Source organism: Hyperolius riggenbachi, chromosome 1 (assembly GCF_040937935.1).
Source record: "Hyperolius riggenbachi isolate aHypRig1 chromosome 1, aHypRig1.pri, whole genome shotgun sequence".
NCBI lineage: Eukaryota > Metazoa > Chordata > Amphibia > Anura > Hyperoliidae > Hyperolius > Hyperolius riggenbachi.
The window spans coordinates 473,269,337-473,283,339 of record NC_090646.1 but is presented as its reverse complement, the minus strand read 5'-3'; the positions used below and the strand labels follow the sequence as shown (position 1 = coordinate 473,283,339).

At 40.8% G+C, this 14,003-nt stretch overlaps 1 protein-coding gene across 3 annotated transcripts in view; it reads left to right on the top strand.

The window, feature by feature from the left end:
- NDRG2 (NDRG family member 2) overlaps positions 1 to 12,959 on the top strand; it is a 124,696-nt gene extending 111,737 nt beyond the window's left edge. For 2 of the 3 annotated variants that reach the window (XM_068241072.1, XM_068241065.1), the window contains exons 15-17: positions 15 to 66; positions 6,870 to 6,903; positions 9,270 to 12,959. In XM_068241072.1, the coding sequence (XP_068097173.1) occupies positions 15 to 66; positions 6,870 to 6,903; positions 9,270 to 9,441 (258 nt within the window). In that variant the 3' untranslated portion in view covers positions 9,442 to 12,959. The remainder of the gene's footprint in view (positions 1 to 14; positions 67 to 6,869; positions 6,904 to 9,269) is intronic. The other variant, XM_068241079.1, reaches the window with a different exon arrangement.
- The last annotated feature ends 1,044 nt before the right edge of the window (positions 12,960 to 14,003 follow it).

Below are 14,003 nucleotides of genomic sequence, written 5' to 3'. Positions count from 1 at the left end.
CCATCCAATTTTAGCCTGGTAAACTCGCTGAAGCTTTCAAATACTTTGTACAAGGAATGGGATACAGTGAGTATTGTTATCATTTGATTCAACTATACATATATATAAGTATTCAGCCCCCTTGAAGTTTTCCACATTTTTGTCACATTACTGCCACAAACATGAATCCATGTTGTTGGAATTCCATGTGAAAGACCAATACAAAGTGGTGTACATGTGAGAAGTGTAACGAAAATCATACATGATTCCAAACATTTTTTACAAATAAATAACTGCAAAGTGGGGTGTGCGTAATAATTATTCGGCCCCCTGAGTTAATACTTTGTAGAACCACCTTTTGCTGCAATTACAGCTGCCAGTCTTTTAGGGTATGTCTCTACCAGCTTTGCACATCTAGAGACTGAAATCCATGCCCATTCTTCTTTGCATAATAGCTCCAGCTCAGTCAAATTAGATGGACAGCATTTGGGAACAACAGTTTTCAGATCTTACCACAGATTCTTGATTGGGTTTAGATCTGGACTTTGACTGGGCCATTCTAACACATGGATATATTTTGCTTTAAACCATTCCATTGTTGCCCTGGCTTTATGTTTAGGGTCGTTGTCCTGCTGGAAGGTGAACCTCCGCCCCAGTCTCAAGTCTTTTGACTCCAAGAGGTTTCCTTCCAAGATTGCCCTGTATTTGGCTCCATCCATCTTCCTATCAACTCTGACCTGTCCCTGCTGAAGAAAAGCACCCCCAGAGCTTGATGCTGCCACCACCATATTTGACAGTGGGGATGGTGTGTTCAGAGTGCTGTGCAGTGTTAGTTTTCCGCCACACATAACGTTTTGCATTTTGGCCAAAATGTTCCATTTTGGTCTCATCCGACCAAAGCACCTTCTTCCACATGTTTCCTGTGTCCCCCACATGGCTTGTGGCAAACTGCAAATGGTACTTCTTATGCTTTTCTGTTAACAATGGCTTTCTTCTTGCCACTCTTCCATAAAGGCCAACTTTGTGCAGTGCACGACTAATAGTTGTCTTATGGACAGATTCCCCCACCTGAGCTGTAGATATCTGCAGCTCGTCCAGAGTCACCATAGGCCTCTTGACTGCATTTGTGATGAGCGCTCTCCTTGTTTGGACTGTGAGTTTAGGTGGCCGGCCTTGTCTTGGTAGGTTTACAGTTGTGCCATACTCCTTCCATTTCTGAATGATCGCTTGAACAGTGCTCCATGGGATGTTCAAGGCTCTGGAAATCTTTTTGTAGCCTAAGTCTGCTTTAAATTTCTCAATAACTTTATCCCTGACCTGTCTGGTGTGTTCTTTGGACTTCATGGTGTTGTTGCTCCCAATATTCTCTTAGACAACCTCTGAAGCCGTCACAGAGCAGCTGTATTTGTGCTGACATTAGATTACACACAGGTGCACTCTATTTAGTCATTAGCACTCATCAGACAATGTCTATGGGCAACTGACTGCACTCAGACCAAAGGGGGCTGAATAATTATGCACACCCCACTTTGCAGTTATTTATTTGTAAAATAAAAAATGTTTGGAATCATGTATGATTTTCGTTCCACTTCTCACATGTACACCACTTTGTATTGGTCTTTCACGTGGAATTCCAATAAAATTGATTCATGTTTGTGGCAGTAATGTGACAAAATGTGGAAAACTTCAAGGGGGCCGAATACTTTTGCAAGCCACTGTATATATTATATATATATTTAAACACACACTTATTCAGTAAAGAACTGTACAATGCAGTAACCCTAGTAACCAGGCTGGACCAGTGCAGTTCTGCTTTGTTGCTATGGGCTACATTGCTCTGCTCCTTGAACTCTCTGCTATCTAAGTTTAACAGTGTTTATAACTTGTGTTATTGGTATCTGCAGTGTCAATGCTTGTATCTATTCTGTCTGTATTCAGGGACAAAGCTTAGCTGATCTTACCCCTGCAGAATTCTGTGGAAAAATGACCACCCCCATAGAGTCAAATTGGCAGATAACAAAATCGTTTTGCTTTCTGTCAATGGCTTATTCTGTTTTAGGGTCATGTCACACTGTGCATGTTGTGTTGAGATACCATTGCAACCCTGCCAAAAAGCTAATGTGCAGTGAAGCATACAGTACAATGAAACTATGCGTCACTGCCACTGTAAATGCATTCGTTTTTCCAGGCACAGTGTTGAAGGGCACACATCTTATTCATACAAAGCCAGTTGAGCTTATTTTCCCAGACACTGAAATAACTTCTAAGAGGAAGGCTGTCACTTGAGTTTGTTGGAAACCATTTTGTGACCCTGCTCATACGGCAGCTAAAACCCTCCCAATTTATTTTAGTGTAATTAAACTGTAGCATAAAAGTAAGCCTTTGGCCGGAAGTTTAGACCTACTGTACATGATGACTGTTGAGTGCTGAAGGCTGGGGTGTTATGAAGCTCTATATATTTATCTACAAGTGTCTGTGGCCCTCTGCCTCTAGCTTTCTCAGCAGCAGCTATGTCTGTAGAATCTGGGGTGAAGGTGAATGCAGCCTCACATGTTGTTGATGGATCCCAGAAGATGACTACTATATCTAATTACAGCTTATAGTTCAATATTAATAGCTTCATAACACCCTCCTCCACCAACATCATTTAATGCTGGCCGTAGCTCTGAGATTAAATGTCATTGTAAGCAGAAGAGTTACCGCATATGCATTTTATTTCTCTAGACAGAAACCGTTTGGAATGCAGGTTTCTTTTGATTGCGTGTTCTGTATAAGGCATAAACAGATAAACATGCTCTATCATTTCTTGTATTTCACATCTCCTGCCTTCCATTAATCCATACCAGATTCCCCTGTAGAAGTCATGCTTGTATCTTACATGCAGACAACAGTTCCACAAAGGACTGTTGTGCTTTCACCTCCAAGAAATGTCCACTGGTATTGTGACAGCCATCTTTCATATTGCCCTGACCTTTCTAACCACTTAGATATGGATGAAGAGAGACCGGCCTCTTCTGACTTTCTGGGTTCTTCATCACCTACAACAGAATTGCCAAATAAGAGAGAAAAAGCCAGATCTAGTTGCAGCTGCACTGTAAAAAATATCATTTGATCTACCAAACTATTATTAATATCCAGGTTAGCAACCTACTTAAAAAAAAAGTAAGAAGGTGTTGTCATGGCAACCATTAAAAGGACAATGGTTCCATTCAGAAGAGTAGCAAATAATGCTATTAGCACCATAAAATGATTATCTGTATCCTGCTTTTCTGTGTGTGTTTATTTGGTCATGACTTTACAAGGAAGCAGCCGGCACCCTTACATGTATTTACTTTATGGATCATTGAGCCTAATCAGGAAATCTTTTCTCATAGCAGTATGAGCAAAAAACCCTACATTAATAACTTCAGAATAACCATAAACCCGACAGGCAACAATGCTTTCAGCCAGCGCACAGCCCAAAAGATCCACCAGGATGATCACTGACTGAGGCGTTTTGAGGCATTGGGGGCACTGTACACTTGCTGGATTCTCAGTAGAGGCGATCTTTATTGGCCGCCTCGGTCGAGTTTCATCTAGCATGTGTACAAGGCTTAGTGTTTGAATCTTATATGTTAAAGCAAACATGAATCTGAAAAAAACAACATATGATATAACGAATTGTATGTGTAATATGGATAATGAACAGAACATTCATAGCAAAAAAAAGAGTCTCTTGCTTTTATTTTCAGTTATATAGCTTTTTTTTTTTTTTTTTTTTTTTTTTATTACATTGCATCAAACTGTCACTGTTGCAGTTTTATCACCACATTCTTTCTTTTAATCTATAAGGGCTCGTTCACATTACATAAAGCCTTCAGGAGCTGATTTCCTGCAAGTGTTATGATCTGCTATAACACTATAGTTCAGGAGGAGCACCACAAAAGAGGAACTGCTGTGCCACGATCCTACATCCTAGTGTATTGGCGTGCCTTCGTTGCGTCTTTTTGTGTCACTTTTCTGGAGCACTGCCCCCTGGCTCCTGATTGGCTTAGATATTTTTACATTCGAGATGCGGATGTTTTTCCGCGTTTAGTATGACGCCGGGATTTCGGAATAGAGGGACGTCACTTCCGGTTTATCCGGAAGTGAGTTCGCTGTTGGAACGCACCGTGGTTCCGTAGTGCACCACGTGGTTTTGCGTTCTCCTCCCCTGAGTTACGTGGTGTGACCCCATTGACCTGGTTGTATTGGCCAATTGGGAATAGCTGCCGGTGCCGTTTTTTGATTGTCGCACTTTGTATATGTGCGGGGATGCACGCTGATGACGCGCTTCAACATGGATTGCTGCATATTCGCTTAGGTGACAGGTAAATGCTCTAATTGCTAATTTACATAGTATCTTATGTGTTCCCCATCAGGTCCGCCAGTTATCCCGCCCAGCTGGACACCTATTGGTGCTTGTAGAGGGTGTGAGTTATTTAAGGGTTATTTTACTGGTGTGCAATTTATGGCTATTACAACTTGAGAAAGGGCATAGCCCGAAACAGCGTCTGTCGTTGTCAGCCTTTTTTTGATGCAATAAAAGAGCTATATTTCCATTCAGCAGAGTGGTGCCGATCACTTTTGAATGTACCACAGCGTTATGATATGCGGCATGGACGTCGGGATGTTGCAGTACGATGCTGATTAGCGTCGGTAGTTCTAATTCACCCAACGGGAAAACACAGGCGCCGGACGATTAAAAGCTCCTGGCTGCGTCGTACCGCAATGAGAAAGGTAAAATAAAAAGTCTATGGACTTTCATTTTACCTTGGTTAACGCAAAGTATTGACGTTGCGTCAAAATGCCAGAAATCAGCTCTGGTGTGAAAGAGCCCTAAACAAAGCAGAAATAATGACCCTTTGAACTTTCCTGCAGTAAAATCTTATTTCAAGCTGTCTCTCACTGTTTCTTGGCTGTTAAAGTGGATCCGAGATAAACTTTTACTCATTGCATAATTGTGTTCCTTTCATATAGTTTATAGGGCATTCCTCAAGCCAAATACTTTTTTATTTTTGTTTTAATACTCTAATTCCGTATAAACTAAACAAGCCTCGCCCACAGCTTTTCAGAGTGCCTTGGCATTTTCAGACAGTAGCAAGGGCTTATGGGAGCTCAGTCTGGGCAGGAGGATAGGATGGTGTTACAAGCCAGAGATTTCAGAGGCAGAGGGGAGGAGGAGGGGGATTAGGTTTTCATTGGCTGAGTGCTGGAGATGCAGATCAGCTTGCCTGTGTATAATATTTACAAACAACCTGGCCGCTGTCATTGTATCACAGGAATAAATAATCATATACTGTTGAAACTGTTTGCAGTTAGATTTGCTGTGTAAACTATCTAAACTTTAGATAAGATATACAGACAAGTTACTTGTTATAGTTAGTTTTTCATCTTATCCGCTTTAAGTGCTTCAGAAAACAGGACTGTATTTGACCCAGTTGGTCACTCAGAGAAGCTCTGTCGCATAGATAACGGAAGTTTTTTTTTTTTTAACTCTTCCTGTACTTGAAACCAATATGAGACTCTTTTCTTTGCTACTAATGTTCTACTGTATTTCTTAGCTATACTACACATACAATTCATTATTTCATAAGTTTATTTTCGCTTCACTTTGCCTATAAATTCAGGTCACAGCAGGTACATAAGTTGCCTTATGACTGCAGCAACAATGAAATATCAGAACAAATAACAGTAAATGCAATGTGTTTGTATAAAAAAGGGGGGCTTTACTGACAGATTTGAAAATTAAGCCGTTCTTTCAGCACTACAACCAGTCCCTGGCTCCAACGTCACTATGTAAACATTACAAGTAGATGCTGGAGGAAGCGTTGGTCAGACAGATAACTGCACTTTAGACTGTAGGTGCATAATATACTCTAGTAACTGATCTCTGTAGATGGACAACTATCAAGTTTCTAATAATGAGAGGACTAAAAATCAGGGCCGCATGAAAATGTTATGTATGTGCTTTAGCCCACATAACGCCTCATCCAAGGCCATCTTTATGTTGTCAAGTAAGGGATATGCCCTATTCTATGGCATCCTGCAGTTATTTAACTTGGAATAAAGTAGTTAAAATGTGCAGAGTATCATCTCTGTGTGCATATTTTGACTTGTGCAATCTGATATACTTAGATTATAAAAATGGCAATAAAAGCAGCATACCAGGATTATGCAGAAATCCAGCTTAAGCCTCTGACACAGGGAATTCCAGGCCTTCTACACAAAATTCAGAGAGTCTGCATTCTGGAAGCTAAAAAGGTCACTGTTGTCACCTACTGAACTGGTGTAAACTATCCAGTCATCCAGAAGAAAACGACACACTTCCCATAGCCAGTTTCTTCATATTAGTTCAGATAAATATGATCCAGAATCAGATCATTGTCGGATTTGCTGTATGAACAGAAGCCATCTCTAGGAGAGAGCAGTAGAGGAGAACACAATATTTTATCCTGAGATTTATTACTGGAACCTCAAACACACTGCAGCGCAGCCAGATCATTTCCATAGGACAGCAAAAGCTGGGCCTCCGATAATGGCCAGTATTTTCTACAAATAACATGTTACATGCTGGACTGTTTAGCCATCTGTCTCCCTTGTAATGTATTCAGAAGCTCAGATTGGTTTATGTGTGTGACCTTCTCCAGGTCACTATTGTAACTTGTCACTACTTACTCCTCAGAATAATATTACACTGACATACAGACCTCCATTTGTGAAAGGGATAGCTGTAGAATTATTAAACAGGAGAGAGGCTACCAAGTTCATTGTGTGAGCCACTCAGTGCCCTTGTTCTACATGCCATCTGCACCCTATGGCTCTTCTCATTAGTTCCAGTTTTCATTTCTCTCGCTATTTCTTCTCCCCAGTCCCTCACATCCTGGATAAGAGGCGCAGTATTGGGTGAAGTATCTTTTGAAGAACTTGTGAATTGACCCTACCCTCTCACTACTCTTTGCCCTTTGCACCCTTCTTGCCTCTTCTCACCCAGCTTCTGCCCAGGTGCTTGGGCATGAGACACTCACTTCACCTGTTGTGTGTCTGATCTGTATGTAAAGAGCTGTAATATTTGTGTAAACTGACACCTGAATACCACGCTATGCCTTTAGTTTTTTTGAGAAGACTTAATGTGTGATAAACCAGTGCTACATTAGCATTAGATTACCTTTTAACATTTCACCTATGACCTGTAAGCATGGCAAACCTATTGTAGATTGCTGGCCTGTAGTTCCTAAGATCCCACCAGACCCACCTACCTGTCACCTTTATTTTGAAAGTCACTGTGTTGCCACTCATGGACATGCTTTATCTGATGTTTATATGCTGTGAAAGGAACAAAATCCTAAAGATGGCCATACATGGGTTGACAGCGGCTGATCCAGCTCCACTCCCCAGTTGGAAATTGATTTCGTGGTTTTGATTTATCTACCTTATTGTCCCATTTGATCCCAGTCATATTGTATCAGAAATCTGATGAAGCAATCTGCTTGCTTACACCGCTCAATGCCATACAATTCTATGCTGATCTTACTGCGGCTCCTCTCTCCATTGAAAATTTACCATTTTGCTCAGTCCTGCTTTTGATTGATTAACTATTCCTTATCAGCAGGAAGTTTATTAATCAGTTATGTTGCAGTCAATTTTTCTTTGGCAGATTCAATGTGCCGAAAATGTCAACCCGTGTATGGTCACCTTATATCTCACAAATATACTACTGGGCACAAATGTCATTATTTATGCCTACTATTGTTTTATTTTATTTTTGTCAGTTTAACTCAGAAAACAGTTTTTAAAGCATAAATATACAGAAACGTTATCAAATACAGTGAAGGGCATCTTTTACAATACTGAATATTTTACTTGAATGCACTTAGATCTATGACTCCTGCCTACAAGACAAGCAATGTTAATTGTTAGTTAAATCCAGCAGGAAAGCCATTTTATTTTTAAGATCATTTTCAAAATTGTTCAATTTCCTTAATTGAGTTTTGTTTTCTTTACATGTGTTCTCAGTGAAGGCATTACCATACATATTCCAGTATAAACCAAATGTCCCCCAAGTAAAAATCCCAGTAAATACTCAAGGCATACAGCGTTATCCACTGGTGTCTAAGGAACCCCCACCCTATCCTATATAGTGTTTTCTGTTGGTCCCCCTGTGACCCCAAATTGCAGAGTAATGGAAACCAAGGCAGTGGAAGAACAATCTCATCTGATCCAGATTCAGCCTATAGTGTTTGCAGCTCATTTTTTTTTACTATTGCTCTGCAACTAGGGGAGGGCGAGCACTAGAGCACCAAGGAGCACTCTATGGGAGAGTGAGCGGGGACAATAAGACATGGGGAGGGGGAACCACCAGACTCTGGAGAACACTGTATGGGGAGGGGAGACTAGACCACCAGAGGTTCAATATGGGGATGATAAAGGTAGTGGCCTGGTTTTCTATGTTAGGTTTATACTCAAGTTAAACATTTTTTCTGGAGTCAGAAGAAAAAAATAAGCACCTCAGGTTATACTCACATTGGTTTAAATATGAGTCTATACAGTAAATATCATTTTCTGCATCTAAAATATATTTGCAGCCATGTGTATAGAATCATATGAAAAGATTTGGGTAGAATAGAGTTTAGTCAAGTTGTAGCTAAGAAGTAGAAGTTTTTCTGTTTTCTTTTGCACTGGATGATTTATCTAAATATGATCTGCATACTAGTAATATTACAAGAGGTTAAGTAATATAAATTCAGTCAACACAGACACTCTTAAGTTGCAATTTTATAATTATGTAAAGTTAAAGCTGGAGCCTGCTCTAAGGTGATATGTTAGTCTTTGTTGGGTATGGCTATTATAAACTGGATGCTTACTCTGCACTAGGACTCCTACTGAGAGTTCTCCCTAAATAATTTCACAGCCTCCACCACAGTCAGTACAGTCTCATTTATGGTCTGTTTTAGGTAGAATGGAGTAGGCCATTTCTGCTCTTCGATGGCAAATCTAGCAGGAATCGTACAACTGCTCAGCATGGCATAACATTATTTTTTTTAAACACACCCTGGTGGGGTTTGGAGCCACAGATAGGGATGAGCCGGAAATGCATGCTGTAACTAGCTTCAGCCCAATACTAAAATCTCACTTTTGCAGAACTCAAAGAACTTTGGTTTTCATCTCCCCCAAGTGTAGCTTTAGAAATGTGTCATTGAGGGCATCAGTTATTAACCTTCAGATCCTGTTTCTCACTGCATTTTTTTTCTGTCTTTTCTTTTTATTTGCAGTGGCGTCCTCCTGTATGACTCGCCTGTCTCGCTCTCGCACCGCCTCTCTATCCAGCGAGGGGAATCGCTCACGCTCTCGTACCCTCTCTCAGAGCAGCGAGTCGGGGGGAGGACCAACAGGAACGTTCACGGAGGTGACCTGCTGAGAAGTCGCGACGCGGGGGACATGTGATCTCCTCCACTCTGCTTGAGGGGGGCACAGCATTTTAGCAGAGCTAATTATGCTACTTAGAAAACTAAAAACACACCCAGACGTCACATGGGAGATAACAAGATGTCTGTACCTGTCTTTCTTTTTCTCCTATCTCGAGATTTTTACTGTCCTTTGTTTCTGATCACTTTGCCTTTTCTTATTTTATACTTACAACTCATATAACTATGTAAACATAAAAAATGCAGTATTGGCTTACCTTGGTTAAAGCTTACTTGTTGGATAAACTAACCCGTGTTCCAAAGGGGTAATTAGGATCTAATGCTTTCTTCCTCACCGTATACGGTTTTCTGTATGTGAATCCCTATTCATTCTTTTTTCTATCTCTTAATGTGGTCAGGCAGAATACAAGACAGCTTTTTATAGCTCCACCTCCATGTGTCTTTTTAAATCATTTCTGTTACCCTAACAGGCTTCTTTGTCCCTCCTTTGCACATAACAATAAGTTGTAATATGGGGTAACATCTCCTCCTAAAACTCTATGCCCACGAGAAGAGGGAGAGTGAGGAACTTGTGGGGAGAGATCTTGAAGGTCCAACCACTGGAATATACTTGCTTTTCATAACTGAGGTCACTGTAGAGATTGCAGCACAATGGGGAACTCTGGCACGAAGACCTTTATGCTACTAAAAAGCTTAGAGCTGCTGTCTGTTCCTAAACCTGACATCCTTTAACTGGTAATACTTGTAGTAGTAGTGTAAGGTTTTTATTTTTACTTAGCCGTAACTCCCCCCTCCCCGCCGCCACTTGCTCAGGGGAATTTCCGTGAGTCTTAGGGGAAGGTTTCTAGAAACGTAGGACTTGCTTTTTTTCAGTTGTAAAAACATGTAGATAAAACACACCTTAGATGCTTTTTTTAATATTATTAAATCAGGGTGTATCTTGGTTGGGGACATATATAATTAGATTAGACGTGTCATGTGCCTCCATGTATTTCTTACCTACATCTTACCAGTCCTTCCCCAATGGTTGATTGATTGAAGCTGGTGATGACTCAAGTTGAGATCATCATATTCAGGCATGTGACCAGCAGCTTGCAAACAAATAGTTAGGACATTTGGAACGTCTCCTGGTACGATTTTTGTGGCTTGCTGTCTGGAATCTAAAGCCAGGGCACAGGGATGTATGTCTCGGTATTATAAAGTAAGCTGTCATAGGGTTGATTGTTGACATGTATCTTCAGCTGTTACATTTTACCTGCTGACACCTAAAGCCCTGCTGCTGGTAGATGGCAAAGGCAAGTTAAAACAACTTCGGGTTGGCTTGTGAAGTATTCCTAACTGTATTATGTGAAAATATTGTGCCAACTATACAGTTAGAGTAGTCCATATAAGTGGATCTGTATACTTATCTTTTCTGTTTTTCAAGCACATTAAATCTCTCTATATACAAATACTGAATACATATGATGAATTTGCTTCAATTAAAAGCATATTGTACTCTTGGTCATTTTATATTTGGAAGATATAATTCCTGAGAAATACGAATGTATGGATTGACATGGTTTGAATGGGTAAGAATGGACAAGGCTTTGTCCACCTGCTGTTACTGAATGGCTTTGCTGCATTTGGTCACAACCAGAGAGTTGAAAGCAGAGCTGTCTCCACTGAAGAGCGAGATGAGTCTTGGTGGTCAGCAGAAGCTTCTAGAGTGCTCTGGTTTCTTCATTTGCTGATTGATTGAAAGAGAGCAGAGGAACCCTAAATACCATAATTACTTGCAAACCTCACCTTAAGTATTACATTAACATTCTAGTTGAGGGTACTGAATTCTATATAATTGTAACTTCTGTAGACCTGATCCACTTATGTTAAAGTAGATCATATACTAAAGTCACACTTCCATAGGGCATATGTCACAGTATCACATTGCTTTCTTAGATTGAGTAAATATATACCATCTTCCTGGTTTCAATGAAGGGTTAAAGGAGAACCCCAGGAAGTGTCATAGGACTAAGCATAAAGTAGCAATTACATTGGTCATTTGTACCTCTTAAAAGAATGTTGTCCTTCACTAGTTATCATCTGCAGATGTTTTAAACACTTTCTAGCTGGTTGACCAAGTCACTTAAATGAGACTAGAGATAACAAGAGAAAGCTTCAAGCACAAACTACGCTTATGTATCGTATACACTTTAAGGCTGACGTATTTAGGAGGTTACCTGATGCAGTCAACAAACTCTTACACATGCCCTGTTGATTCACATGAAGTGTGGTTTGTATCAAGTCCTGCCCTTTTGCAGCCACCATTGTTTAGTGGCATTCATATACACTTTTCACTAGACTTTATGCCAGTAAGTAACACCACCCTCCTACTAAAGCTAAAGAAAAAAAACAGTGGGAATAGTATGGCTAGTACAGTACTTCATCTCTTACCACCACAACCTCTATTTTCTTTTAAATAGTGTGCAGCTTCGTCTTGCTCGGTAGATCTATGCCTGCAGGTCTTTCAATTAGTTGCATGAGGCCTAGCCCCCATTCACTAACATTAGGCAGTGTGTATGCCCCCTAGTGTTACTGTATTGGGTGCTGGGACCACTGGAACTAGCGTTGCTATGGTTTTGGCTCAGAAAATAGAGACAGACATCTGGGAGGGAAAGGAGGTTGCACATTTCTTACATGCCGAATATAAAGGCAGGGATGGTATTAGACGCAGGGCAGGCTGATTCTGTTAGAACTTTTTTATTTTTTTTTAATTTTGGTTAAGTAGGACTTTGAATCACCCCTTTAAAATGTGCTATTTTTGATATTTGCCAAATGAGAGGGTTGTTTGCTGTAGCTTTGTTGCTTCATCTATCTAACCCTGCTATGACCTCTTGCAGCATTATAAGATAGTTCCATGATGTATTACGCAAAGTGCACTAAGCAAATGTAGTTCAGAGAAAAGGGAAAAGCACTTGTTGGCGTTGCTTTTCTTCACTGCTCTTGTGGATCTTTTTCCAGTGTGTAAACTGGAAATAAAAGTGAAACAGTTAGGGCCCTTTCACACTAAAGTGTGCATTGTGTTGCACTGTGACGCCGTGCACAACCTTTACGATGGAGCACAGCTGCACTTTAGTGATGAATGGCCAATGTGTGTGCGGTCCAAGAGTCGGCGTGTGGCAGTGTGTGGTGTGCTGCACTGAAGCAAGTGTGAAAGGACCCATTTAAAACGATGTGCCCATTCTACACCGCTGTGCACTGAGCTGCTGCACACATTAGTGCATTTTGTGTGAAGGGAGCACAACCCAACTCTCTGCTTTATATTGTGTCTATATAACCAAAGCTTCCACAGCAGAGGGTGATCTCTATTTATATAGTGACCTATCCATCTTCATGTGTTGTGGACAGACTAAAAGAGCGACATTATGGCTTCAGCTTGGAAAGGTAAATGTATAGAAGGGGGCATTCTGTATAGCATTCATTTTGTTGTTCTCTTTATATTTTTCTGTTAGTTTTATTTTTTCCTTACACTGAAAAATAAACTATTCAACAATGAAATAGTGGCTTGTTAATTTGTAAAGATATAATACACTGAAATTATGTTTGGTGATTTGTGGGTATAGTACAATCTTTGCTTGCTTCAGAGAAAAGGTTACATTTTATTTTAGGGAACAGTGTTCAACTTTTCACACTGAAACATTATATATGATCAGAGCAATTATAGTAAGGGTGTGTACACACTACCAATCTTGATTAGCCAATGTAACCACCTCCATGTAGTATGAGAGCCAACAGATTTTGAATACTATGAAGCGATTGTGAAGGTCTCATACTACTTGTGCCACTTTCTCCCAGGTGGCTTTGCTGAAGGAAATTGCAATCTGCAGTTTAGATTGTCTTGTCCTCTCCTCTGACATTCTCCATAGTAATAAGCAGGCACAGTACACCTTGCATGTATATAAATACAGTGATCTGGCACTCAAAATGCACCAAAGAACAAAACTGTACCTCCCTCCAGATCAGGGCTGTGGAGTCAAGGAGTCGAAATTGGAGACATTTTTGGGTACTCGGTGTCGGTAGTTTCATAACTGAAGAGTCCGATGATTTTTGTACCCACTTCACCGCCCTTCTCCAGATATAGAGATGTGGCCTAATGCCTTCCTCCCCCCCCCACAAGATTGCACATTGCTTAACGCAATATTAAAAAAATATAAAACAAACCTTGCCCTGAGGCAGGTTTGCTTCCAGTGAAAAAACAGAGCCTGTCATCATCTGTCTTAATGATGCCAGGATCGGTGGGTCTCAGGGTTAATAACCCACCCACTGGCACGTAATTTACTAGACCGGTGAAGCTTTGCACCATCCACGAGCAAGACAGTTGCAGACATTTCTTGTGAAGTTCTGGCCACCCCCACCTGCGTTGCCACGGCCAGCTCGGAAGCCACACCTCTGAGCTGACCCTGGCAACGCAGGTGGGAGTGGTCAGAACGGCTGAAAAAATAGAAAAAATGCCATGTTGGGGGGCACAGCTTCTGACATTGATGAACTAAGGGCGAGTGGGGGAGTTATTAACCCCGCGACCAACCAATCCTGGCAGCATTA